This window comes from Melospiza melodia, chromosome 18, assembly GCF_035770615.1.
Source record: "Melospiza melodia melodia isolate bMelMel2 chromosome 18, bMelMel2.pri, whole genome shotgun sequence".
NCBI lineage: Eukaryota > Metazoa > Chordata > Aves > Passeriformes > Passerellidae > Melospiza > Melospiza melodia.
In genome coordinates, this window is record NC_086211.1 from 16,525,110 (window position 1) to 16,553,046 (window position 27,937).

Genomic DNA, 27,937 nt, shown 5'->3' on the forward strand with positions numbered 1-27,937 from the left:
CATTACAGAGGATAAGTTTGGATAAATTCCATGCTCTGTGTGCAGAGGGCTACATGCATCTGGGATGAGTGGAGGATCCTTGGTTTTAATATTCCGGTGTTGATGACAACTTCTGTTAAGTTTTGGGCTGGGATATTAATCCTTCTGGCATTTGGGTTTTTTTTTTTAATCCAGTGGAAGATTCTTGTCCATCACAGGAGGGTGGAATGAGATGAGCATTAAAGATCCCGTCAACCCCAGCCATCCCATGATTCTGTGAACAGTAACTCAGCAGTTAATTTGGTATTCTAAGATATGATCCTTAACTGAAATGTTTACAAGCTCTGAATACTGCTCGTGGATAATCAGACACTTGGACACCAGTAGCTGTTCCTGCCCTGAGGTGTGAGGATGAAATGAAGTGTAGATAATAGTGGGTTTCAGGTGCACTGAGTTACAGGTGCCCGAGGAAGCACTCTTTTTGAGCACTGTCATTAAAAGCAACAGATAGGAAGTCGAGAGCTGTGCTTACAGCAGGAACTGGGGCTGTTCCTACCCCTCCCCAGGGGCTGGTGTGGTGAAGATGCTATGCCCTCACCTCTCGTCTCGCTCGCAGTACAACCGTTGTGAAAGGGAACTCACCGACTTCTATACAAAGACCTCACTGCCAGGATAAATGTATTTATTTTAAATGAGTGGAAGTTTCATCACTTCTTGAGTATTCTTACACGCGGTTCGTTTTGATCGTCGCCTATGTGCGCTGGGCTGGGGACGGGCCGCTCTGACCTATCAGGCAGCGGGGACGCGCTCGGGGCGTGTGCGGGCGAAGTCCCGCCCTGCTGTCGTCACGCGCGGGGCCCCGCCCTCGCGGGCGGTGGAGAGGGGCGCTGCCCAATCAAGCGTTGCTGGGCCGTGCGCGTGCGGTGCTGGGGGCGGGGCTGGCGGTGTCGGGATGGCGGCGGCGATGGCGACGCAGGGGGAGCGGGCGGTGCTGGTGAGTCGGGCGGGCGCTCGGCGGGGCCGGGGCGAGCGACAGGGGCTTCTCCCTGCGCATGACAGCGCTGCTAGGCCCCCGCACATTCGTTCTGTCTGGCCGGGCTCGGGCGGGGAGCCGCGGAATGGCGGCAAGGCCGTCACCTGCGCCTGGGTCCGGGCCGAGCCCTGTGCAGGGGCTGCTCGGGCCCAGCCCTAGTGCAGTTGCCTTAACTGGAGGCGCTGCCGAAGTTCCGGCATGCTGTCGGGTCAGGCTTTCGGGCCGGTGCCCGAGCGCCGTCGCCGTGTGGCTTGGAGGCCGCGGCCTCCTCCCGCCTCGCCCAGCAGCGGCGCCCATGCTTCTCTGCCACCGACGCTGCTCCTCCGATGGGCCGGGTGGGGTTGGGTGGGGTGGCAGGGCCGGGGTCGCCCTGCTCCCGGCACACCGTGAATGTGCCCTTTGACCTTGGTGTCCCGCTGAAGCGCCCCTCAGATGGTGGGTGCCCGAGCCGCCCTAGTGAACTGGTAGCCGCGGGGGCGGCGCAGAGCAGGCGTCGCTGCGGCCTCCCCGGAACAGGATCTCCGAGGAGCAATGACATCTTCGGTATGGAGATAGGGTTTAGAGATACGTCGGTCTGGATGGAAATCCACATGGGAAAACGGGTTTTTCTAATGTCATATGGTTTAGAATCATATGACCAGCATTCCCCAAAAACACAGCTGTGTAGCACACAGATGTGCACCAACTTGGCTTACTCCAAAATTAATGGGCAGGGGAAAAGCAGTTTCTTGCTGTGACTAAAGGGAAGAAACATACCAATGGGCATTTTGAGTAGAAACACCTGCATAATAGTGGTGGATGTTGGAGGTGCTAAACGTATCTGCTGCACCCATGGGATCACTGTTCCTTTGGGAACCTGGAGGACGCCAAACATTACAGAGTGAGAGTTGCACATCCATCTTCTCTCTGGTGATTAGTGACAGGATCTGAGGGAACAGCATGGAGCTCTGTCAGGGGAGGTTTAGGCTGGATATTTGGAAAAGTTTCTTCATCCAGAGGGTGGTCAGACACTGGAAGAGGCTCCCCAGGGCAGTGGTCATAGCACCCTGACTGACAGATTTCAGGGAGAGTTTTGACAACGCTCTCAGGCACGTGGTGGAATTCTTGGGGCTGTCCTGTGTAGAGCCCACACACGGACTTCATGATCCTTGTGGCTGCCTTCCAGTTAAGAATATTCTATGATCAGTATAATTCCCAGAAACCCAAAAGAGGATTAAAGTGTCAAAGTCGGTGGTCCTGCACTCAAACTGCTTTGAAGGATAACAGAGAATCCTGCCTGGCTTTTTTGTGTGCGCCTGCCTTGGATAAATGTTTGCTGAAACAAACCTGATTTTGTCCCACTGGTTGTTGGGATAACTTGCATAACGTGATGACACCTCAGTGGGGGGTTGTGTTCCTCATGGTGAACTGGAACCATCTAGCAGAGAAACTGCAAGCTTAAAAATCTGAGTTGACCATAGCTTGCCTGTTTTTCTGTGGACAAGCTGCTCAGAACTCTCCCCATGGAAAATTTTTCTTACAGGATGACAAGTGGCAATCTTTTCTTTATCCCATGCTTGCTTCTGTTCCCCACTTCTTTGATGACTTGCATGGGGACTCATGGTTTAACAGGAACACTAGATGTGCTTTGAGGGTCTGCTTTATACAGGCTTCTCTGTGGCAGCAGCCAATGGAGGCTCAAGGCAGTGAGTCATCAGATCTGAACTTGTTCATTACTGAATTTGCCCCAATGATTGGGAGTCCCCCCCCCGGCCCTTTTCATTTTAACTGTTTTGGTTTTAGACTGTTATTGCTTGGGAAATGCTGGGGATGCTCATTTTAGTTTATATCTTTGTTTCTTACCACTTAATTAGCAACAAATTTGTCTGCAAATTGATTCAGTTTTGTCTGTACCAGGAGTTGGTAATGAATCTCTCTAGCTTTACCTTGGCCTATTATCTTATTTCCTTCTGAGGAAGGGGCAGTGAGGGAGGCTGGGTAGTGTCTGGCAGCCAGGTGAGTCCATCTCAAAAGCATAAAAAGATGCCCCAGTGTTTGACACAGTAGTATTTTTACTTTGCTCTGAAAGTTGCATTCAATTCTAGGTTTTTTGTTACAATGATTTGTGTACCAAATTGCTTTCTTAAACAAAGGGCAAAAATGAGGACACTTCATTGGACTGGGATGGAGAAGTGGAGATGTGGAGACTGAGGCGTTTCAACAAATCAGGAAGAAAACTTTTGTTCTCCTTTATTTAAACAGCGCAGAACAGTACACTTAAATAATTTTGGCATATGTCTGAGAGATTTGCTTGCAGTGTTTGATGTCTAATGATTCCACTTCTATTTTTCCATTACATAGGAAGAAGAATTTAAATGGCTTTTACAAGAAGAGGTCCATGCTGTTTTGAGACAGCTGCAGGATATTTTGAAGGTGAGGTTAATTTTGTCTGAGTTTTGTTTGACCTTCTGTGTAAGGAATGGTGATAGGTTTCTGATGCAGGAAAAAGTTCTTGGTAGAGGCTGCACAGAAAGGTCCATTCATGCATGTTCAGTTCTTTCCCTGGTGCTTGCTTGCCCTCTGCTCTTGAGGACTCACAGTAAATCTGATACCCCCAAGATTTCTCTGTTCTTTACCCTCTGCTGAGAGCTGCTTTGAAAAGATACATGGAGCCAGCCAGACCTATCTGCCAGGCATTTGACTGAGATACAAATATTTTCTGGAATAGAGAATCTGAATCTGCTGTAACTCTGATGTGTGCTGGTGGAAGCAAGCAACGTGGCCTTTAGGTGACAGCTGCTACTTGTGCAGTAATTACTGGCATGCGCTCTCCTTGTTCAAAATCATCCTTTCCTCAACCTGCCCACTCCTCTTCTGGTACCTGCCCGTTTCAGAGGCCTGATGTGTTCAGCTGTAGCAGATGGGCAGCCCTTTTCTCACCTTTCTCCAGCCTGAGCATGTGCTGCGGGGCTGACTCTTTCCAAGCAGCCAGTGGGGAACTGGCCAAAGGGACCGCTGTGCACGGTGAGTGCACTGTGTGTCTGCTGGATCAATGTTCAAGAGGCCCAGCCCCTTAACACTCTCAGGCTTTTAGAGGTTATGGAGTGATGGAAGAGCAGGGCCAAAACTGTGGACGTGAGGGGCAAGTGCCAGAGCAGGTGCGAGTGCCATAGTGCTGACTCAAAACCCCAGGAGTGGAGTCAATGGCAGGTGACAATAGATTGCAGTACCTTTATATATAGTACCTGTTTTGAAGAATTTATTATAGTTTTGAGGGTGAAGTGTGTAAAGGGCAGTCACCAGCCAGTATAAGCAGATGAAGGGCTGGGGAGGGCTGGTGTTCTCTCTACACTTCCTTCATGTGTAAAGACCAGCTGTGATAAGGGGCAGCACTATGGTGCCTGAGGGTATGCAGAGCTGAGCTGTCAGGTGCTGCTCCTTCTGTGGGCAACTTGGGGATCCTGCTGGCACTGCCCAGATCCAGGGTGTGGGATTTGAAAATGCCTTTCACCATGGGTTGTGTGCGCTGAGCCTCCTCCTGGGCTTCATCAGTCCTGCAGTACGAGGAAATCCAAGTGCTCTGCTTGGTGAGCTTCAGGAGGCTGGCAGAGTTGACTGCTACATATTTAGCCACTTGATGGTGTCCACATTATCTTTGTTCCTGGCTCATGGTGTGCTGGACCCAGGCAGATGCTCCAGCATTCACTGTGTCCTCTCTTGGGCAGGAGGCTTCCCACCGCTTTGCCTTACCCACCAGTGGCTCAGGAGGAGCTGTCAAGCAAGAGAACTTTGTACTAAGCACATCAGGGTAAGTGGTGATGGTCAGCAGGTCACTTCCCTCTGCAGCAAATGGTGCAGCTCCTGGAGGATCTGTGGTGTAGGGCTTTGCAGAAGGCCTGGGTTTTCTTTAATAGGAGATTTTGCCTTAAGGAAAACAAACTTCATGGCAGGTGAAGGTAACAGTCTGTAGCTGTGCTCCAGAGCTGCCTGAGCCAGCCTTGTGCCATTTTGTGCTGACACCTATAATGTAGTCACTGATTCCTGACCACATGCCTGTTTGTTGCCTCAGTGCTGTGGGCAGTTTGCCAAAGGGCATTTTTGTGATTATGACACAGGGAGTTGCAGTTACAAGACCTGAATTCTGCTCTTGGCTCAGTTTCTGACCCTGACTATGGAGAAATCTTAACCTTTCTCCTAATCTCCGTAAAATAGCAATAGTAAATCTCCTTCACACAAAGCAAACTGAGGCTTGTGCAGAAGGTGCTATTGGTGTGCAGTTCTTCTGAAATTGATATCCATTTTTTGATCCTCAGTGGTCTCAGTATTGGTGGAGTTCACAGGCTTTTCACAAAGCAATTAACCTTAGTCATTAGGACTGTCACATCATTGCAAGGAATCACGCAGTAATTCTGTACTAAGTTTGAACATTGTCTTCTGCAGATCTTAGTTAACTTAGTTTTCATTTGTTGTTGTAAGGTGGATCTTGTAGTGTTGATCAAAAGAGTCTCTTATATAGTAAAATATAAGGTAGGGCCCAACTAGATGCTTCAGTCTTCTCCTCAGACTGTTATACATGTGCGTCATCTTGCAGGACCTTTTAAAGAGTTTAGGGTGTAGGGTTTTTATTTTTTGAAGGTTGTGGGGTTTTACTTATTTAGGGTCTTTTCTCTTGGAATGGGGTGTGGGTTGTAGCTTTCAACTCCTATAGGAATCATCTAACTCTTCAATGTCAGTAATTAATTTATTGTCTTGTGCTTGTGCCTGCTGTTTGTAACAGCAGCCAAATTGTTGACAGGTGATAAATGGAATAAGAATGGGATCAGAAATGAAGGTAATGTTTTAGGCAGAGCAGTTAGGGTGAGGTGGCCCATAAAGAATATGACTGGAGTTCACCACAGGCCAGGAACTGGGGACTTGAAAGTGTGTGTGTGGTTGTTCAGCTACTGGGCAGGAGCAGTGTACAGACCCTGGGCAGGAGGAGCTGTGCTGGCTACATAGGACGAGGAGGGGAGGTTTTAGGCTGGCAATTGATAGGTGCCTCTTGTGACATGTGTTGCCTAGCTGTTTCCTCTCATTCCAGCACAGACCAGGTGAAAGGTGTGATGACGCTGCAGGGAGATGCACTGTGTCAAGCTGTGAGTACTTGCAACGTTTCTTGCTTTGTACGGCAGTGGGTGGGTGTCACCCTTATCAGCCTTTGATCACCTCAGGGAGGGAGGTCACCCTGGCTTTGTGTTACCAGTGATCAGTGTTCTTTGTCAGTTCTCCCTAATTGATATCCCCTTCTACCACCACCACGTGGTGCTGAGTGCTGTAGTCAACTTCCACTGGGATTCCTTGCCTTCACCACCTTTGTTGTGTAATAACAAGTTGGCCTGGGGACCTTCTGGGCTGAGGTCATGTGTCCTGCTAGGATCCTGATTCACTCAGTGCATTTCAACCTATTCTTTGTATTAATATCATCCTGTGGAAGCACTGAGGTTCTGGCTGTGCCAGGATTGCAGAAGGCAGTTTGCTAGGATGGTCTGGAAGAAGGGAATGTGACTGCCAGCCCCCATCTTTTGCATACAGGCATTTCTTGCTCTCATGTGTTTGTTTCTTTTTTCAAGGATGTTAATCTGAAAATGCCCAGAAACAATCAGCTCCTGCATTTTGCATTCCGGGAAGACAAGCAGTGGAAATTGCAGCAGGTACCTGTTGGCTCTAGATGCCCACCCATCCACAGCCTCAGTGCTCTCTGAGCAGTAACTTTAGTCTTTTGAGATTGTTATGTCCATTCCACATGAGCTACAGTGGTAAAAGCTAAAGGAGAAAGCAGGTGTAATTAAATCAGTTAAATTGAGTTGGGGTGCCTGGGTGGGCTCATTCCCTAGACACCAGTTGATCTGAAGGCTGTCTGCATAGCAGTCATGATCCTGTAAAGGAGTGCCTGAGGTGCCTGTGCAGGACTGTCCCATGTTACCACAAGCTAGAAGGGCAAAGAGCAGCTTCAGGGGCTTGGAGTAGCATGTTCTCATTCTCTTACAGATGCATTTGTTTACACTGAGAACAAATTATTGTGTTCAGTAGCATGTCTGAGTTCCCTCAGGTAAGGAGTTGAAATAATGCAGCTGTCCAGAACCAGAATCTCTTTCCCATCATTTTCTGGGACATACCTGATTTCAGGACCTGACCTAGTATCTGAAGACATGGTTTGCCTCAATTTATCACAGCTGAGTAGGTTGGAGGAAGATGGATTCAATGTATTTCCTCGTGCCATAGCTCAGGTTTTTCTACGGGATGAGTGCATTTGGCATTGAGTGCAGTTCCCAACATCTGCTTTAGCAGTGAAAGCTCTACTATCAAATTTGTAGAAATCTAGAAAATTGCGTACTTGGGATGTTAATACCAGACTTGACTGTGTTTGTTTATGCCTTGCAACAAAGCAAGAAAGTTTTTGTGACAGCACTCAGTAGTGCCTCCTCTTTTGTGGCTGTTTTGTACTGCGGCCTGGTTGGAAGACTTCAATCAGCTTTTATGGAAGACAGCTTCCTTTATTTACTTGCATTTTGTGTTCTAACGTTGTTCAGATATGAGTGTGAGTGCCTAAAGGACTGAGTGCAGAAGCATTTAAAGTGGTTATATGGTGATCTTTGGCCTGTCTGAATTAAAAATTAGCATCTCAAAGGAGTGTCTTCCCTTACCGAGTGGTGATAGTTGGAGTTTTATTTCTCTGTACAAAGTGAAGTCATGGGTAAGAAGTTGTAGTGCAGGCACATTTTTGAGGAACACAAGTGCAGGCACATAAATTTTGAGGAAGTTAATTAGAAAAGAAATCAGAGTCAAGGGGGAATATGAATGGAGCATCATAACAGCAGGGTTGGCATTGTTTGGTTGGTAGTGCTACCAGGAGCAGTTTAGCTTGCTCAGAAGCCTCTAGGAGATTTCAAGGCTGGAGATGCTGGTATTTGGAGATGTTCAAGTAGCTGCAGTCTCTCTGCAGTCCGACAGTGGACTTACCATTCTCACTCTTCTCTCTGTGGCCTCCAGTGCAAGAGCTTTCTTAGAGCAGGGCTGTTCTGTATTCTCTGAGCTCTGCATTAGAAGGAACCAGAGCCAGGTCTATGCCAGGGAGGCTTCTACAAGGATGTAGAGCTGGGAGCTGTGACTGCTGGAGGGCATTGTAAATATATCAAACTACAAATACCCCAAGCTGTGTAGCCTGTCTCCCAGCAGACACTTCTTGTACAAGCTTCTCTGCTTAGCACCCTCTAATTTACTCCTTGGGTTTGTTTTTCCATTTTCATGCTGCTCCCTAAAATTGAACGCAGTCAGCTTCTCCCAGGGCCATTGTCTTCCTCTGGTTTGTCGTTGCTCTCATGAAAGCAAGGATACACCTGTCAACCTTGCTTTTGTGACTGTGTTCCTCTTGCTTGAGAGGAACTTGAGCCAGCTGTGTCCTGAGTCTGGTCCGGTCCCACACAATGGCACAGCTTCTTGATGCTGGAGATGACTCTCAATCCCAACAATTTCACTTTAAAGTACTCTTTGATACTGATATTGACAGAGACACTGTATTAGAAATCAGTGCTTGTTGTTCATTGATGTCATTTGTTTTAGCTCTGATAGGATGAAATCATTGTTCATGGTGCTGGAACTGACTGCTGTATGCCATTACCAGTGAGAATTCCTACCAAGCAGTCATAGTCAGAGCACTCCCAGGATGAGAATGCCTGATGTCACTTCAGGACAGGAGCAATATTTGTACTGACAATCCAGGTTGTAGCTGTCAGACTGTTCTGTATCTCCAGTCCATGAGTGGAGAACCCAGTAATGCTTCTGGGAACCAGTGGTAGGTTTGTGTTAGACAGTATCTGACATTTAGACATGGCATTACATTTGAGAAGACACCATTCTTAAGATCAGTGAGATAACTGGGGAAACCTTTACTTCCGAGTACATGTTCTTACAGGGTGTTTCTTTCATAGGACTGTATTTGTACCTTTGCAGATCCAGGACGCTAGAAACCATGTGAACCAAGCCATTTATCTGCTTATGAACAGAGATGCGAACTACCAGTTCAAAACAGGCTTGGAGGTGCTCAAGGTGAGGAGAAAGCTCCTGATGCTTGGGTAGGAACATGCATTTTTCTTCCCTCCATTTGTTGTTTTAAACACAGTTAATGCAGATGACTGTCTGAGTCTCTTAGTGGAAACAGACTTAATAGTTGTACCCATGCATACCCATGTCAAGCAGTGTCCACGTGACCTCATATTTTATATGCATCTGTACTAGTTTAGCATTAGTAACAGGGCTGTACATCCTGGTGAACAGTAATCTGAGCAGTCACTGCACCGTTACACACCAGTGATAATGTAGGAGGATATTCCTTGATCTTCTGTGGATGATGTTGTTACATAACTTACTCTCTGTTGATCAGTGCTGCAGGCAAGAGCAGCAGTGAGGCAGCCATCAGTAAACAGAAGATGACAGTACTTGTGATTTACTGAAAATCTGAAAGTGGCTTCTCTCTTGCCAGTAGTATTTTCTGGGGTCTAATACAGAGCAGCTGCTGCATGGCAGTGAAGCCCAACCTTCTGCTTGAAAATGCTCTCTGAAGGCAACAGAATTTTGGCTTGCTTATTAGAATTCATCACATCATCAAACATGAGAAAACTCAAGTGGAAGTGAGGGGAGATATTAGTCATTATACAAAATGCCTTCATCTTAGCAGTCATGAGGTCTGTAACAGACATGTTGCTTCCCCTTTTTTTCTGGAAGAGGAAGTCTGCCTGAAGAACCTTTGAACTGTGGTTTCTGGCAGGATTGGCCTCACAACGAGCTGGTTCTTTTTATTTACTGCCTCACTCATAGCTGGTTATGAGCAGAGGGAGCCCATGCAGCAGTTGGACCTGTGATGTGTGAGTGGGGACACGGAGAATACAGCTTGTTTTTACCTTAATGTGTGTTCTTCTGAAGAGCTGATGATGAGTTTGTTGATGCCTTTGTAGCATCAGTAATTGATCTCATGTTGGCTTGGTATTCTTGTCATGAACAGCTGTTCTCTCAGCATTCGCTGGTATTGAACACTCCTGACCTGTCTCATAAGTCTCTGATGGTGGTGAAAGTTAAACTGCATTTATGTGGGAGCCAGCCCTTCCCATTAAGTTCCCGAATTCCTGGAAGGATGGGGGGTAGTGGCAATTGTTGTTTTAACACTTGCAGAAGGCTGTAGGATTCTGCAGCACTCTGCCCAGAGCTGTCCAGGAATCACACTCAGCAGTGGTTCTGTACATTACCTTGTAGCTTATGGATGCTGTGATGTTGCAGCTCTCCAGAGCCCGAAATCGACTGACCACTCCTGCCACTCTGACACTACCAGAAATTGCCTCCAGTGGTCTCACAGTAAGTATGTGATGGTCTAGATCTCTATACAGGTCTGGCAGCATTGCAACAGTTTGGATACTGGGCTGCATCTTGGTGGAAGTGGGTTTCTGAAGTGTCTCCTGAGGCAGAACTGAAGCAAGTGCAAATCCTGATTGGTTTTGACTGTTCTTTATCTTCCTGTGGGAATGCAGATGACTTGGGTATGAGGACTCTGGTTCTCTTGAGAATAAGTTCTGTTCTCTGCCCGAGAGTCTTGTCCAGGGATGATTTGCCCTTGTGAACACTGCTCCATCCTCTCTTGTCACTCTCATGCATGTATCATTTGATCAAGAGCAGTGAGAGCAACAGTCATTTTCTGCAGCTGCTCAGTCTTTGTTTCTCTCCTAATGTTTTTCTTTTGACATGGGGTAATTGTAGTGTGGCTTGGGAAAAGGGAATGATTTCCCAGCATTAGAAATTATGATCTTTTCACTGACAAACTAATTTTCTTGCCAGAAAATGTTCACTCCTGTGCTGCCTCCAGACATCCTTGTGAATTTCTATATTAATTTGAACAAGCTGTGCCTCACTGTCTACCAGCTCCACGTGATGCAGCCCAGCACAACCAAGGTGATGCCTGCTATCTCATGAGCCTTGTTTAGTTTCCTCTCCTGACGTTCCACTGTGAGGAGGAGATCACACTGCTACCTGGTGCAATGTTATGTTCATAAGATAATGCAGAAATAAGTTTAGCTGGTACTAAGTGTGTTTAGGTCTGCTGCACACAGAACACTGATTCTAAATCTACTTTGGGGCATGGCTGCTTAGCCCAGAAGAACATACCAGTGCTCTGGAGTAAGGCATTTTTTAGCAAATACTTTAAATACAGTTTGATAATTTTGTGGCATAATTATATTAATCCAGTTTAATCTGAGTAGCACATTGGGTTTCCTCATGGAATTTCGATAGATAGTTTTCTGCTTCACCTGTTGCATGGGTCAACTTGATGTCCTGTAAAAACAGCCTTAAACTCTTAAGCTTTATGAAATGCAGTCCTTCCATAAGGAAGATTTTCCTAAAAATCTAGATTTTGTTTCTCTTCTGGATCTTCTAATCTTATTTCTGTAGTGATAACATTTGTTGCTACATTGAACTCAGCCAATGAAGGAATGAACTCCTTTCATGAAGGAGCAGGAAGGGTTCTAACTAAAGGGATTTCATATTGTTGGAGGGTCCAGGCTAATAGAGCATGGGTGTTTCTTGATGTCAGGCTACTGAAAGTGTGAGCCTTAATTGTCTTTCTTCTAAGTGGTTCATTTACTACATCAAAATCCTAATCACCTTTTCCTTCTCTAGAACTTCAAGCCTGCTGGAGGGTCTGTTTTGCACAATCCTGGGGCCATGTTGTAAGTACAGTCACTACAAGGGTAGTGTACCTGGATAACAGGTGTTGGTATGTCTTGAGGGTGAAATCCGAACACCTACATGCAGTTTCTCTTATAGCATCTCTGAAGTGGAAAACCTCAATTGAGTCACGTGCTGTACCTGTGAATGCTCTGTTGTGTCTTTTGAATGACTTGGTCCTAAAGGCCAGAATATGTGAATTTCCAGGATTCAGCCCATCTAGACAGTACCACTAGTTTATCTAGAGATGAGAGTTTACAACAAAAATGAGTGTTTGGTTATTGGCATTGCCATCTGCATTCCCTGCCTCTGTCCTTGTCTGGAATGAAGGGAAGTTCCTAACTTCACCCTTTAGCTTAACTGTAAATCTGGTCAGAGGTCGACTTGAGTGTTTGCATTCTGTAACTTTGCCAGGTGCTGATCATCATAATCTCTCCGATGGGAATGTAGGACAGTTGAGTTCTATGCTGTTGTGTGTGAAGCTGTGCTCTTTCCCCCCTCTCCAGTGAGTTTGGCAGCCAGCGATATGAAGTCAGCCATGTCCATAAAGTGGAATGTGTTGTCCCATGGTTAAATGATGCCCTTGTCTTCTTCACAGTTTCACTGCAGCTTTGCCAGCAGCTGAAGGATAAGGTAATGGCCTTGAAAAAGGGCCTTTGTTTTTAACTCTGGGTTTTGAGAGGACCTCAGATCTGATGTGGTGATGTTCTGTTCAGCTTGCTGAAAATAAGGGATGAGTGAGTGTTCTGGAGCCAGGGAGCTTGCTGGTGCTACCTAGCAAGCAGCCATAGGATAAGTATAGTGGTGTAGCAGATGTCTGCTGACCTGGTGACTAGATGGAAAGGTGCTAGCAGACACTTCTGTGTTCTCAGTCATGAGGTGGATGAGACAAAACAGGCAACCTAGATTTCAGTAGATCAGTGCTCAGTTCCAGCTCTGCAACTGTCACCTTGAGCAAGTAACTTTGTGCTCCTTGAGTGACAGCAACAGCAAACCTGCTCTTCAGTAGTGCGGTGCTGAAGTGTGTAATGCCGTGAAGCCAAGCCCTCCCTCACACATTATGTGCTCCTTTTTTTGTGGTCCAAGGGGTATAGGAACTTACCTGCTTTTGTTCTTGCTTTCCAGATTTCCGTTTTCTCCAGTTACTGGAATTACAGGCCATATTAATTCTCTGTGGAATGGTCTAAGCCTTTACAGTACTTCGAGTGTCTCTCTCTGTTCTCTCATGCCAGCTGAGTCCAGGTCAGCCTGAGGAGTGCTGGGGTTCACTGCCGTATGCCCTGCACTGGGCAGGGTCAGTGTATCCAGAGACACAGCTTTAGTAGCCTTGTCTGGGATTGCTGCATAAGAAGGGCACCAAGTAGTGCTGTGTGATTGCCAGGAGCTTGCATCAGTCCCTCTTGTGCATTGTGTGGCTGACACTTCCCAGACCCCTGATAAGTTACACAGGTCTGTTAAAAGGGATAGGTGCTCTGGACCACCCTCACTAACTAGATCTGTGCATTGTGCTGTAACTAACTCCTTGACTGTGAGGTGGCTGGAAAGGGGGGAAAACAGACTAACTTAACACACCTCTTAAAAGGTAGGGCATATGGCTCCCTGTAATGAAATATGTTTCTCTTATCTGGTCCAGCTGTGCTTATAACTAACCCTTCCCCTGCCTGTTCTGCCCATCCCTATGTTACTGATTCCCCTTTGGGGATGCTCTTACTTGCTGCTGTTTGAATTCTCTCCCCCCTCATCCAGCATCAATGTGATAATTAATTTTTTCCCTGAGCCCTAGTTGGGCCAATTGGTATTTTCCAGGTTTAGTATCTTGTTTTCTCTACCAGCCTTTGGAGTTGCCCTGGTGCAGTCTTTCATCTTGTCATTAAATGCAAAGTGAGTACCTTGTGCAGTCTTTCATCTTGTCATTAAATGCAAAGTGAGTACCATGTTGCTACTATGATTTGCTTCATATGGATGCTACAATGTGTAACTCATACCTTTAGCCATTGCTCACTGTGAAATAAAGACCCTCATACTTGCAGTGCCCATTCAGAACATTCTGGCAGAGTGGGAAGTCTCCAGATCCCTGTTCAGGATTTTCTCAGGAAGCTGCCACCTACCCACATGGCTCTGTTGCCCTTGGAAGTCTTTTGCAACCTTCTCACACACCTTTTTGTGAACAGGTGTGTGTAAATGTTCCCAAATTTCACTTGGTTCTGAATAGCCTGGAGGAACAGTGAAAGGGACAGCTGCTCTGACAGGAAGGATGATAAAGAGCATGGGCAGCTGGATTCCTCTCCCACATCTGCTACTCAAGAGCTAGCAGGGGCAGAGGCAATGTGATGAAAGAAGTAAAAATTCTCAGGGATGAGATCCCAATCAGTGGCAGAGTTGGGGCTCAGGATACCTGGTTTTGCTAATGAGGGTTCGGTAAAAGAATGGCCGGGAGAGTTGCTCCAAATATGTAGTTGGTGGGGTTAACAAAAAGCCCCAGACAAAGCCTTAGGAGTAGCAGGCAGACTATCATGGATGCCAAGCATACTGCAGGCCAGTACAGCCAACTTCCTGTATTACAGCGCCCTGATGAGGTCTTCAGGGGTGAGAGAAGTGGACGAGAATCTTGTTGATGATCAGAATGCTGTATTTATTGATATATGATATATAATACATTATAACTATACTAAAAAGAGTAAGGAGAGAAGTTGCAGAGGCTACTAAGCTAAGAATAGCATGGAAGAGAATGAATAACAAAGTTCTGTGTCCAGCAGAAAGCAAGGACAAACTCTTTCTGTGAGTGGTCAGCAAATCCAAACACTCACAGAAGCCCAATCACCTGTTACATTCCACACCAGCCGATAACAGTTGTTTACATTCTTCTTCTGGGGCCTCAGCTTCCCAGAAGATGAACAAATCCCAAAGAAAGGATTTCTATGAAAAAATGTCTGCGACATCTCACCTTTCTAAATTGTATAAATTAAAAAGAAAAATGCTGATGTGAAATGAACAGAAAATTTCTTCACCTGTAAAATATACAATACTAACAAATCACTAAAACAATCCTACAATCTAAGAAAATGCAAAAAACAATGCAAAGAGAATTCAAGTCCAAGCAGCTGAGTTTCAGGAACAGTCCATGAGCTGAAGTTGTTTCCCTTGGACAAATCGGAGAGTCCTTTTTGGTCCTGAAACAGACTTCTGCAAAAGTCCCATCAATAGTTATCACAAACCATTGACAGTCTTACAACAATTTCAAACAATTTCAAACAATTTGAACAACTTTTAGAATGTCCTTTTCTGGCCCTTCAATGCTTCAGTGCTTCAGAGCTGCTGCCCGCTATTTTCAATCTTTTTTATTTATTTTTTTTTATTTTTTTTTTTTTAATCGAAAAGGAAAAGAGCAGCAGCCGAGGAGAGCAGTGCCAGAGAAGGAAAAGCCCTGGGGGCCCTGGCCCATGATGGACCAGGGCCCTCAGGACTGGCCCACAAAGGGGGGGCCAGGACTGGTAGGAGAAACCGCAACCCCCAGAAACATCAGGAGGCCAAGTGATGGCCTTGGCCCAAACCCACGAAACAGGCTCTGCATTCCCACAGGCCTGCACTCTGCTGCCAGTACAATGGCAGCACGGGTAGTGAGATGCTTCCTTTCCCCAAAACCACTGAGGCATGCCAGCAGCAGGGAAATAGAAGCCTTCCCCAGCAATCCCATCTGGGGTCTGGAGATGTTTGTTTCCCACAGCAAACCAGCTATGGTCTCCTCCATCTGTGCCCTCTTCCCCTGCAATGCAAATGCATCAGGTGTATCTTCCATCCGCCCCATGGCACCATCCCCACTGGGCTGGGGACCAAAGGCAGAACTCTCGGGATGCCCCTACCCCCTGCCACTAGGGTGCAAGATGGCAGCCTCCATGGGACAATCCCCGAAAAACCACCCCCCAACCCGCTGAGAATGCTGATCTTGAATGCAGGCAGACGCACTGCCCCCACAGTCAGCTGGCGGGCACTCCCCGCTCCACGGAAGGGGAGGTCAGCCGCCGGGGCCGCTGCAGGGGCAGCCGGTCGGGGATGGTCCGAGCTCGAACAAGCCGCCGGTTCCAGGGCAGTCTCTGACGCCGACACGGAGGACAGAGTCTCCAACAACAGCAGAACCTGCTGGGGCAGCCGGTGCGAGCGGCGGGGGGGCCGGAACCGGGGAGGGAATCACGCTGGATGTAGGAGCGGCCGTGGGCTGCTCTGAGGGTCCCGCAGGTTCGGCACCGTCTTCAACACCATCCTGAACAGGGACCGTCTCGGCTTGAGGCGGCGGGAAGGCCAGTGAAAGCGGTGGGGGGGCCGAAGGGGCTGGTGCCACCCCCATCTCTGAGCGGGACGGGGTCCGAGAGACCGGCGGTGGCAGGCTCGTCCACTCCCATCCCCCCTGCGGGGGAGAAATGGGGGAAAGAGAGCAGTCCATCTGCGCAGGCTCTGGAGAAAGAGTAAAAAAAACTTCTTCTCGTGGCGAAGTTTCAGCCCCCCCCACCGTGAAGCAGGGGGGACTGGGAAGCCCCAACTCATCCCCCACCGGCTCTTCTCCCACTGGGGACGGTGGAAACGGGGCCTGCCCATAGCAGTAAGAAATCCATAGAGAAACAGCTGCTCTCCGTTTCAAAACTGGGAAGAGCTTTTTAAATGCTGGGTAGACAGGAGGAAAAACGCACCCCTGACTCCAGACAAAGTGGAAAATGGAGTCCATGCATTCCCACACAAAAACATCCAAAGCGTATAGGACATCAGTAAAGAACCCAAAAAGCTTTGCCCATCAAAAAACCTCATAGAGATCTGTTTTTAACAAAAAAAATCCGTCCTCTTCACCCCATCTCTGCCAGAGGGCAATAAGGCTCTCCTCTGAAGGAGAGAACTTGAACCTCTTCCTCCAAGGCATGTGTCTTCCATACGAACAGCCACAAGCTACGAAGGGCTGATTCATCAGGAAGGGAAAAGCCAACAATACCTTTTGAAAGAGTCCAGCTTGCTCTGGCCCGCTCCACGGTTCTGCTGCTCTTTCCGAACATCTCCTGGAGGGTTTTCAGGTTCTCTTTGTGGTCAGCCTTGGCTGTGAACTCTGTCCAAATCAGGATCTTCAGTTCTTCAGCTCCTGGCTTGAATCCACTTCTGTAGTCACTTCAAAGCAAACATCAAATGCTACACATACAGGATTTTACCCAGTGCAGCAATTTGCTCCTCTGGTCTTATCAAATTAACTTTTGCTCTGACACGAGGGGTCACCGAATATTACAGCGCCCTGATGAGGTCTTCAGGGGTGAGAGAAGTGGACGAGAATCTTGTTGATGATCAGAATGCTGTATTTATTGATATATGATATATAATACATTATAACTATACTAAAAAGAGTAAGGAGAGAAGTTGCAGAGGCTACTAAGCTAAGAATAGCATGGAAGAGAATGAATAACAAAGTTCTGTGTCCAGCAGAAAGCAAGGACAAACTCTTTCTGTGAGTGGTCAGCAAATCCAAACACTCACAGAAGCCCAATCACCTGTTACATTCCACACCAGCCGATAACAGTTGTTTACATTCTTCTTCTGGGGCCTCAGCTTCCCAGAAGATGAACAAATCCCAAAGAAAGGATTTCTATGAAAAAATGTCTGCGACATCTCACCTTTCTAAATTGTATAAATTAAAAAGAAAAATGCTGATGTGAAATGAACAGAAAATTTCTTCACCTGTAAAATATACAATACTAACAAATCACTAAAACAATCCTACAATCTAAGAAAATGCAAAAAACAATGCAAAGAGAATTCAAGTCCAAGCAGCTGAGTTTCAGGAACAGTCCATGAGCTGAAGTTGTTTCCCTTGGACAAATCGGAGAGTCCTTTTTGGTCCTGAAACAGACTTCTGCAAAAGTCCCATCAATAGTTATCACAAACCATTGACAGTCTTACAACAATTTCAAACAATTTCAAACAATTTGAACAACTTTTAGAATGTCCTTTTCTGGCCCTTCAATGCTTCAGTGCTTCAGAGCTGCTGCCCGCTATTTTCAATCTTTTTTATTTATTTTTTTTTATTTTTTTTTTTTTAATCGAAAAGGAAAAGAGCAGCAGCCGAGGAGAGCAGTGCCAGAGAAGGAAAAGCCCTGGGGGCCCTGGCCCATGATGGACCAGGGCCCTCAGGACTGGCCCACAAAGGGGGGGCCAGGACTGGTAGGAGAAACCGCAACCCCCAGAAACATCAGGAGGCCAAGTGATGGCCTTGGCCCAAACCCACGAAACAGGCTCTGCATTCCCACAGGCCTGCACTCTGCTGCCAGTACAATGGCAGCACGGGTAGTGAGATGCTTCCTTTCCCCAAAACCACTGAGGCATGCCAGCAGCAGGGAAATAGAAGCCTTCCCCAGCAATCCCATCTGGGGTCTGGAGATGTTTGTTTCCCACAGCAAACCAGCTATGGTCTCCTCCATCTGTGCCCTCTTCCCCTGCAATGCAAATGCATCAGGTGTATCTTCCATCCGCCCCATGGCACCATCCCCACTGGGCTGGGGACCAAAGGCAGAACTCTCGGGATGCCCCTACCCCCTGCCACTAGGGTGCAAGATGGCAGCCTCCATGGGACAATCCCCGAAAAACCACCCCCCAACCCGCTGAGAATGCTGATCTTGAATGCAGGCAGACGCACTGCCCCCACAGTCAGCTGGCGGGCACTCCCCGCTCCACGGAAGGGGAGGTCAGCCGCCGGGGCCGCTGCAGGGGCAGCCGGTCGGGGATGGTCCGAGCTCGAACAAGCCGCCGGTTCCAGGGCAGTCTCTGACGCCGACACGGAGGACAGAGTCTCCAACAACAGCAGAACCTGCTGGGGCAGCCGGTGCGAGCGGCGGGGGGGCCGGAACCGGGGAGGGAATCACGCTGGATGTAGGAGCGGCCGTGGGCTGCTCTGAGGGTCCCGCAGGTTCGGCACCGTCTTCAACACCATCCTGAACAGGGACCGTCTCGGCTTGAGGCGGCGGGAAGGCCAGTGAAAGCGGTGGGGGGGCCGAAGGGGCTGGTGCCACCCCCATCTCTGAGCGGGACGGGGTCCGAGAGACCGGCGGTGGCAGGCTCGTCCACTCCCATCCCCCCTGCGGGGGAGAAATGGGGGAAAGAGAGCAGTCCATCTGCGCAGGCTCTGGAGAAAGAGTAAAAAAAACTTCTTCTCGTGGCGAAGTTTCAGCCCCCCCCACCGTGAAGCAGGGGGGACTGGGAAGCCCCAACTCATCCCCCACCGGCTCTTCTCCCACTGGGGACGGTGGAAACGGGGCCTGCCCATAGCAGTAAGAAATCCATAGAGAAACAGCTGCTCTCCGTTTCAAAACTGGGAAGAGCTTTTTAAATGCTGGGTAGACAGGAGGAAAAACGCACCCCTGACTCCAGACAAAGTGGAAAATGGAGTCCATGCATTCCCACACAAAAACATCCAAAGCGTATAGGACATCAGTAAAGAACCCAAAAAGCTTTGCCCATCAAAAAACCTCATAGAGATCTGTTTTTAACAAAAAAAATCCGTCCTCTTCACCCCATCTCTGCCAGAGGGCAATAAGGCTCTCCTCTGAAGGAGAGAACTTGAACCTCTTCCTCCAAGGCATGTGTCTTCCATACGAACAGCCACAAGCTACGAAGGGCTGATTCATCAGGAAGGGAAAAGCCAACAATACCTTTTGAAAGAGTCCAGCTTGCTCTGGCCCGCTCCACGGTTCTGCTGCTCTTTCCGAACATCTCCTGGAGGGTTTTCAGGTTCTCTTTGTGGTCAGCCTTGGCTGTGAACTCTGTCCAAATCAGGATCTTCAGTTCTTCAGCTCCTGGCTTGAATCCACTTCTGTAGTCACTTCAAAGCAAACATCAAATGCTACACATACAGGATTTTACCCAGTGCAGCAATTTGCTCCTCTGGTCTTATCAAATTAACTTTTGCTCTGACACGAGGGGTCACCGAATATTACAGCGCCCTGATGAGGTCTTCAGGGGTGAGAGAAGTGGACGAGAATCTTGTTGATGATCAGAATGCTGTATTTATTGATATATGATATATAATACATTATAACTATACTAAAAAGAGTAAGGAGAGAAGTTGCAGAGGCTACTAAGCTAAGAATAGCATGGAAGAGAATGAATAACAAAGTTCTGTGTCCAGCAGAAAGCAAGGACAAACTCTTTCTGTGAGTGGTCAGCAAATCCAAACACTCACAGAAGCCCAATCACCTGTTACATTCCACACCAGCCGATAACAGTTGTTTACATTCTTCTTCTGGGGCCTCAGCTTCCCAGAAGATGAACAAATCCCAAAGAAAGGATTTCTATGAAAAAATGTCTGCGACATCTCACCTTTCTAAATTGTATAAATTAAAAAGAAAAATGCTGATGTGAAATGAACAGAAAATTTCTTCACCTGTAAAATATACAATACTAACAAATCACTAAAACAATCCTACAATCTAAGAAAATGCAAAAAACAATGCAAAGAGAATTCAAGTCCAAGCAGCTGAGTTTCAGGAACAGTCCATGAGCTGAAGTTGTTTCCCTTGGACAAATCGGAGAGTCCTTTTTGGTCCTGAAACAGACTTCTGCAAAAGTCCCATCAATAGTTATCACAAACCATTGACAGTCTTACAACAATTTCAAACAATTTCAAACAATTTGAACAACTTTTAGAATGTCCTTTTCTGGCCCTTCAATGCTTCAGTGCTTCAGAGCTGCTGCCCGCTATTTTCAATCTTTTTTATTTATTTTTTTTTATTTTTTTTTTTTTAATCGAAAAGGAAAAGAGCAGCAGCCGAGGAGAGCAGTGCCAGAGAAGGAAAAGCCCTGGGGGCCCTGGCCCATGATGGACCAGGGCCCTCAGGACTGGCCCACAAAGGGGGGGCCAGGACTGGTAGGAGAAACCGCAACCCCCAGAAACATCAGGAGGCCAAGTGATGGCCTTGGCCCAAACCCACGAAACAGGCTCTGCATTCCCACAGGCCTGCACTCTGCTGCCAGTACAATGGCAGCACGGGTAGTGAGATGCTTCCTTTCCCCAAAACCACTGAGGCATGCCAGCAGCAGGGAAATAGAAGCCTTCCCCAGAAATCCCATCTGGGGTCTGGAGATGTTTGTTTCCCACAGCAAACCAGCTATGGTCTCCTCCATCTGTGCCCTCTTCCCCTGCAATGCAAATGCATCAGGTGTATCTTCCATCCGCCCCATGGCACCATCCCCACTGGGCTGGGGACCAAAGGCAGAACTCTCGGGATGCCCCTACCCCCTGCCACTAGGGTGCAAGATGGCAGCCTCCATGGGACAATCCCCGAAAAACCACCCCCCAACCCGCTGAGAATGCTGATCTTGAATGCAGGCAGACGCACTGCCCCCACAGTCAGCTGGCGGGCACTCCCCGCTCCACGGAAGGGGAGGTCAGCCGCCGGGGCCGCTGCAGGGGCAGCCGGTCGGGGATGGTCCGAGCTCGAACAAGCCGCCGGTTCCAGGGCAGTCTCTGACGCCGACACGGAGGACAGAGTCTCCAACAACAGCAGAACCTGCTGGGGCAGCCGGTGCGAGCGGCGGGGAGGCCGGAACCGGGGAGGGAATCACGCTGGATGTAGGAGCGGCCGTGGGCTGCTCTGAGGGTCCCGCAGGTTCGGCACCGTCTTCAACACCATCCTGAACAGGGACCGTCTCGGCTTGAGGCGGCGGGAAGGCCAGTGAAAGCGGTGGGGGGGCCGAAGGGGCTGGTGCCACCCCCATCTCTGAGCGGGACGGGGTCCGAGAGACCGGCGGTGGCAGGCTCGTCCACTCCCATCCCCCCTGCGGGGGAGAAATGGGGGAAAGAGAGCAGTCCATCTGCGCAGGCTCTGGAGAAAGAGTAAAAAAAACTTCTTCTCGTGGTGAAGTTTCAGCCCCCCCCACCGTGAAGCAGGGGGGACTGGGAAGCCCCAACTCATCCCCCACCGGCTCTTCTCCCACTGGGGACGGTGGAAACGGGGCCTGCCCATAGCAGTAAGAAATCCATAGAGAAACAGCTGCTCTCCGTTTCAAAACTGGGAAGAGCTTTTTAAATGCTGGGTAGACAGGAGGAAAAACGCGCCCCTGACTCCAGACAAAGTGGAAAATGGAGTCCATGCATTCCCACACAAAAACATCCAAAGCGTATAGGACATCAGTAAAGAACCCAAAAAGCTTTGCCCATCAAAAAACCTCATAGAGATCTGTTTTTAACAAAAAAAATCCGTCCTCTTCACCCCATCTCTGCCAGAGGGCAATAAGGCTCTCCTCTGAAGGAGAGAACTTGAACCTCTTCCTCCAAGGCATGTGTCTTCCATACGAACAGCCACAAGCTACGAAGGGCTGATTCATCAGGAAGGGAAAAGCCAACAATACCTTTTGAAAGAGTCCAGCTTGCTCTGGCCCGCTCCACGGTTCTGCTGCTCTTTCCGAACATCTCCTGGAGGGTTTTCAGGTTCTCTTTGTGGTCAGCCTTGGCTGTGAACTCTGTCCAAATCAGGATCTTCAGTTCTTCAGCTCCTGGCTTGAATCCACTTCTGTGGTCACTTCAAAGCAAACATCAAATGCTACACATACAGGATTTTACCCAGTGCAGCAATTTGCTCCTCTGGTCTTATCAAATTAACTTTTGCTCTGACACGAGGGGTCACCGAATATTACAGCGCCCTGATGAGGTCTTCAGGGGTGAGAGAAGTGGACGAGAATCTTGTTGATGATCAGAATGCTGTATTTATTGATATATGATATATAATACATTATAACTATACTAAAAAGAGTAAGGAGAGAAGTTGCAGAGGCTACTAAGCTAAGAATAGCATGGAAGAGAATGAATAACAAAGTTCTGTGTCCAGCAGAAAGCAAGGACAAACTCTTTCTGTGAGTGGTCAGCAAATCCAAACACTCACAGAAGCCCAATCACCTGTTACATTCCACACCAGCCGATAACAGTTGTTTACATTCTTCTTCTGGGGCCTCAGCTTCCCAGAAGATGAACAAATCCCGAAGAAAGGATTTCTATGAAAAAATGTCTGCGACATCTCACCTTTCTAAATTGTATAAATTAAAAAGAAAAATGCTGATGTGAAATGAACAGAAAATTTCTTCACCTGTAAAATATACAATACTAACAAATCACTAAAACAATCCTACAATCTAAGAAAATGCAAAAAACAATGCAAAGAGAATTCAAGTCCAAGCAGCTGAGTTTCAGGAACAGTCCATGAGCTGAAGTTGTTTCCCTTGGACAAATCGGAGAGTCCTTTTTGGTCCTGAAACAGACTTCTGCAAAAGTCCCATCAATAGTTATCACAAACCATTGACAGTCTTACAACAATTTCAAACAATTTCAAACAATTTGAACAACTTTTAGAATGTCCTTTTCTGGCCCTTCAATGCTTCAGTGCTTCAGAGCTGCTGCCCGCTATTTTCAATCTTTTTTATTTAATTTTTTTAATTTTTTTTTTTAATCGAAAAGGAAAAGAGCAGCAGCCGAGGAGAGCAGTGCCAGAGAAGGAAAAGCCCTGGGGGCCCTGGCCCATGATGGACCAGGGCCCTCAGGACTGGCCCACAAAGGGGGGGCCAGGACTGGTAGGAGAAACCGCAACCCCCAGAAACATCAGGAGGCCAAGTGATGGCCTTGGCCCAAACCCACGAAACAGGCTCTGCATTCCCACAGGCCTGCACTCTGCTGCCAGTACAATGGCAGCACGGGTAGTGAGATGCTTCCTTTCCCCAAAACCACTGAGGCATGCCAGCAGCAGGGAAATAGAAGCCTTCCCCAGAAATCCCATCTGGGGTCTGGAGATGTTTGTTTCCCACAGCAAACCAGCTATGGTCTCCTCCATCTGTGCCCTCTTCCCCTGCAATGCAAATGCATCAGGTGTATCTTCCATCCGCCCCATGGCACCATCCCCACTGGGCTGGGGACCAAAGGCAGAACTCTCGGGATGCCCCTACCCCCTGCCACTAGGGTGCAAGATGGCAGCCTCCATGGGACAATCCCCGAAAAACCACCCCCCAACCCGCTGAGAATGCTGATCTTGAATGCAGGCAGACGCACTGCCCCCACAGTCAGCTGGCGGGCACTCCCCGCTCCACGGAAGGGGAGGTCAGCCGCCGGGGCCGCTGCAGGGGCAGCCGGTCGGGGATGGTCCGAGCTCGAACAAGCCGCCGGTTCCAGGGCAGTCTCTGACGCCGACACGGAGGACAGAGTCTCCAACAACAGCAGAACCTGCTGGGGCAGCCGGTGCGAGCGGCGGGGGGGCCGGAACCGGGGAGGGAATCACGCTGGATGTAGGAGCGGCCGTGGGCTGCTCTGAGGGTCCCGCAGGTTCGGCACCGTCTTCAACACCATCCTGAACAGGGACCGTCTCGGCTTGAGGCGGCGGGAAGGCCAGTGAAAGCGGTGGGGGGGCCGAAGGGGCTGGTGCCACCCCCATCTCTGAGCGGGACGGGGTCCGAGAGACCGGCGGTGGCAGGCTCGTCCACTCCCATCCCCCCTGCGGGGGAGAAATGGGGGAAAGAGAGCAGTCCATCTGCGCAGGCTCTGGAGAAAGAGTAAAAAAAACTTCTTCTCGTGGCGAAGTTTCAGCCCCCCCCCACCGTGAAGCAGGGGGGACTGGGAAGCCCCAACTCATCCCCCACCGGCTCTTCTCCCACTGGGGACGGTGGAAACGGGGCCTGCCCATAGCAGTAAGAAATCCATAGAGAAACAGCTGCTCTCCGTTTCAAAACTGGGAAGAGCTTTTTAAATGCTGGGTAGACAGGAGGAAAAACGCACCCCTGACTCCAGACAAAGTGGAAAATGGAGTCCATGCATTCCCACACAAAAACATCCAAAGCGTATAGGACATCAGTAAAGAACCCAAAAAGCTTTGCCCATCAAAAAACCTCATAGAGATCTGTTTTTAACAAAAAAAATCCGTCCTCTTCACCCCATCTCTGCCAGAGGGCAATAAGGCTCTCCTCTGAAGGAGAGAACTTGAACCTCTTCCTCCAAGGCATGTGTCTTCCATACGAACAGCCACAAGCTACGAAGGGCTGATTCATCAGGAAGGGAAAAGCCAACAATACCTTTTGAAAGAGTCCAGCTTGCTCTGGCCCGCTCCACGGTTCTGCTGCTCTTTCCGAACATCTCCTGGAGGGTTTTCAGGTTCTCTTTGTGGTCAGCCTTGGCTGTGAACTCTGTCCAAATCAGGATCTTCAGTTCTTCAGCTCCTGGCTTGAATCCACTTCTGTGGTCACTTCAAAGCAAACATCAAATGCTACACATACAGGATTTTACCCAGTGCAGCAATTTGCTCCTCTGGTCTTATCAAATTAACTTTTGCTCTGACACGAGGGGTCACCGAATATTACAGCGCCCTGATGAGGTCTTCAGGGGTGAGAGAAGTGGACGAGAATCTTGTTGATGATCAGAATGCTGTATTTATTGATATATGATATATAATACATTATAACTATACTAAAAAGAGTAAGGAGAGAAGTTGCAGAGGCTACTAAGCTAAGAATAGCATGGAAGAGAATGAATAACAAAGTTCTGTGTCCAGCAGAAAGCAAGGACAAACTCTTTCTGTGAGTGGTCAGCAAATCCAAACACTCACAGAAGCCCAATCACCTGTTACATTCCACACCAGCCGATAACAGTTGTTTACATTCTTCTAGATGAACAAATCCCGAAGAAAGGATTTCTATGAAAAAATGTCTGCGACATCTCACCTTTCTAAATTGTATAAATTAAAAAGAAAAATGCTGATGTGAAATGAACAGAAAATTTCTTCACCTGTAAAATATACAATACTAACAAATCACTAAAACAATCCTACAATCTAAGAAAATGCAAAAAACAATGCAAAGAGAATTCAAGTCCAAGCAGCTGAGTTTCAGGAACAGTCCATGAGCTGAAGTTGTTTCCCTTGGACAAATCGGAGAGTCCTTTTTGGTCCTGAAACAGACTTCTGCAAAAGTCCCATCAATAGTTATCACAAACCATTGACAGTCTTACAACAATTTCAAACAATTTCAAACAATTTGAACAACTTTTAGAATGTCCTTTTCTGGCCCTTCAATGCTTCAGTGCTTCAGAGCTGCTGCCCGCTATTTTCAATCTTTTTTATTTAATTTTTTAAATTTTTTTTTTTAATCGAAAAGGAAAAGAGCAGCAGCCGAGGAGAGCAGTGCCAGAGAAGGAAAAGCCCTGGGGGCCCTGGCCCATGATGGACCAGGGCCCTCAGGACTGGCCCACAAAGGGGGGGCCAGGACTGGTAGGAGAAACCGCAACCCCCAGAAACATCAGGAGGCCAAGTGATGGCCTTGGCCCAAACCCACGAAACAGGCTCTGCATTCCCACAGGCCTGCACTCTGCTGCCAGTACAATGGCAGCACGGGTAGTGAGATGCTTCCTTTCCCCAAAACCACTGAGGCATGCCAGCAGCAGGGAAATAGAAGCCTTCCCCAGAAATCCCATCTGGGGTCTGGAGATGTTTGTTTCCCACAGCAAACCAGCTATGGTCTCCTCCATCTGTGCCCTCTTCCCCTGCAATGCAAATGCATCAGGTGTATCTTCCATCCGCCCCATGGCACCATCCCCACTGGGCTGGGGACCAAAGGCAGAACTCTCGGGATGCCCCTACCCCCTGCCACTAGGGTGCAAGATGGCAGCCTCCATGGGACAATCCCCGAAAAACCACCCCCCAACCCGCTGAGAATGCTGATCTTGAATGCAGGCAGACGCACTGCCCCCACAGTCAGCTGGCGGGCACTCCCCGCTCCACGGAAGGGGAGGTCAGCCGCCGGGGCCGCTGCAGGGGCAGCCGGTCGGGGATGGTCCGAGCTCGAACAAGCCGCCGGTTCCAGGGCAGTCTCTGACGCCGACACGGAGGACAGAGTCTCCAACAACAGCAGAACCTGCTGGGGCAGCCGGTGCGAGCGGCGGGGGGGCCGGAACCGGGGAGGGAATCACGCTGGATGTAGGAGCGGCCGTGGGCTGCTCTGAGGGTCCCGCAGGTTCGGCACCGTCTTCAACACCATCCTGAACAGGGACCGTCTCGGCTTGAGGCGGCGGGAAGGCCAGTGAAAGCGGTGGGGGGGCCGAAGGGGCTGGTGCCACCCCCATCTCTGAGCGGGACGGGGTCCGAGAGACCGGCGGTGGCAGGCTCGTCCACTCCCATCCCCCCTGCGGGGGAGAAATGGGGGAAAGAGAGCAGTCCATCTGCGCAGGCTCTGGAGAAAGAGTAAAAAAAACTTCTTCTCGTGGCGAAGTTTCAGCCCCCCCCACCGTGAAGCAGGGGGGACTGGGAAGCCCCAACTCATCCCCCACCGGCTCTTCTCCCACTGGGGACGGTGGAAACGGGGCCTGCCCATAGCAGTAAGAAATCCATAGAGAAACAGCTGCTCTCCGTTTCAAAACTGGGAAGAGCTTTTTAAATGCTGGGTAGACAGGAGGAAAAACGCACCCCTGACTCCAGACAAAGTGGAAAATGGAGTCCATGCATTCCCACACAAAAACATCCAAAGCGTATAGGACATCAGTAAAGAACCCAAAAAGCTTTGCCCATCAAAAAACCTCATAGAGATCTGTTTTTAACAAAAAAAATCCGTCCTCTTCACCCCATCTCTGCCAGAGGGCAATAAGGCTCTCCTCTGAAGGAGAGAACTTGAACCTCTTCCTCCAAGGCATGTGTCTTCCATACGAACAGCCACAAGCTACGAAGGGCTGATTCATCAGGAAGGGAAAAGCCAACAATACCTTTTGAAAGAGTCCAGCTTGCTCTGGCCCGCTCCACGGTTCTGCTGCTCTTTCCGAACATCTCCTGGAGGGTTTTCAGGTTCTCTTTGTGGTCAGCCTTGGCTGTGAACTCTGTCCAAATCAGGATCTTCAGTTCTTCAGCTCCTGGCTTGAATCCACTTCTGTGGTCACTTCAAAGCAAACATCAAATGCTACACATACAGGATTTTACCCAGTGCAGCAATTTGCTCCTCTGGTCTTATCAAATTAACTTTTGCTCTGACACGAGGGGTCACCGAATATTACAGCGCCCTGATGAGGTCTTCAGGGGTGAGAGAAGTGGACGAGAATCTTGTTGATGATCAGAATGCTGTATTTATTGATATATGATATATAATACATTATAACTATACTAAAAAGAGTAAGGAGAGAAGTTGCAGAGGCTACTAAGCTAAGAATAGCATGGAAGAGAATGA

General features: G+C 48.5%; 1 protein-coding gene and 3 long non-coding RNA genes across 5 annotated transcripts; 1 reads left to right on the plus strand and 3 right to left on the minus strand.

Annotated features, from left to right (window-relative positions):
* Nucleotides 1-898: 898 nt before the first annotated feature.
* ROGDI (rogdi atypical leucine zipper) lies at nucleotides 899-13,633 on the plus strand. 2 transcript variants are annotated; one of them, XM_063171401.1, is made up of 11 exons: nucleotides 899-973; nucleotides 3,353-3,424; nucleotides 4,717-4,799; nucleotides 6,072-6,126; nucleotides 6,601-6,681; nucleotides 8,981-9,076; nucleotides 10,277-10,375; nucleotides 10,853-10,966; nucleotides 11,693-11,742; nucleotides 12,247-12,373; nucleotides 12,866-13,633. In XM_063171401.1, the coding sequence occupies exons 1-11, from the start codon at nucleotides 932-934 to the stop codon at nucleotides 12,905-12,907; spliced, it is 861 nt and encodes a 286-aa protein (XP_063027471.1). In that variant the 5' UTR covers nucleotides 899-931; the 3' UTR covers nucleotides 12,908-13,633. The 2 variants fall into 2 exon arrangements, with proteins under 2 accessions (XP_063027471.1, XP_063027472.1); XM_063171402.1 differs by having other exon boundaries at nucleotides 10,301-10,375.
* Nucleotides 13,634-14,348: 715 nt separating this feature from the next.
* Nucleotides 14,349-16,876, minus strand: LOC134426387 (uncharacterized). Its single transcript, XR_010029971.1, has 2 exons — nucleotides 16,716-16,876; nucleotides 14,349-16,189 (listed from the first exon to the last, which is right to left on the minus strand). It is a non-coding gene; the product is annotated as an uncharacterized LOC134426387 (long non-coding RNA).
* A 170-nt stretch (nucleotides 16,877-17,046) lies between these two features.
* Nucleotides 17,047-19,574, minus strand: LOC134426386 (uncharacterized). Its single transcript, XR_010029970.1, has 2 exons — nucleotides 19,414-19,574; nucleotides 17,047-18,887 (listed from the first exon to the last, which is right to left on the minus strand). It is a non-coding gene; the product is annotated as an uncharacterized LOC134426386 (long non-coding RNA).
* A 1,733-nt stretch (nucleotides 19,575-21,307) lies between these two features.
* Nucleotides 21,308-25,395, minus strand: LOC134426385 (uncharacterized). The gene is made up of 3 exons (XR_010029969.1): nucleotides 24,809-25,395; nucleotides 22,112-24,281; nucleotides 21,308-21,585 (listed from the first exon to the last, which is right to left on the minus strand). It is a non-coding gene; the product is annotated as an uncharacterized LOC134426385 (long non-coding RNA).
* Between the last annotated feature and the right edge of the window lie 2,542 nt (nucleotides 25,396-27,937).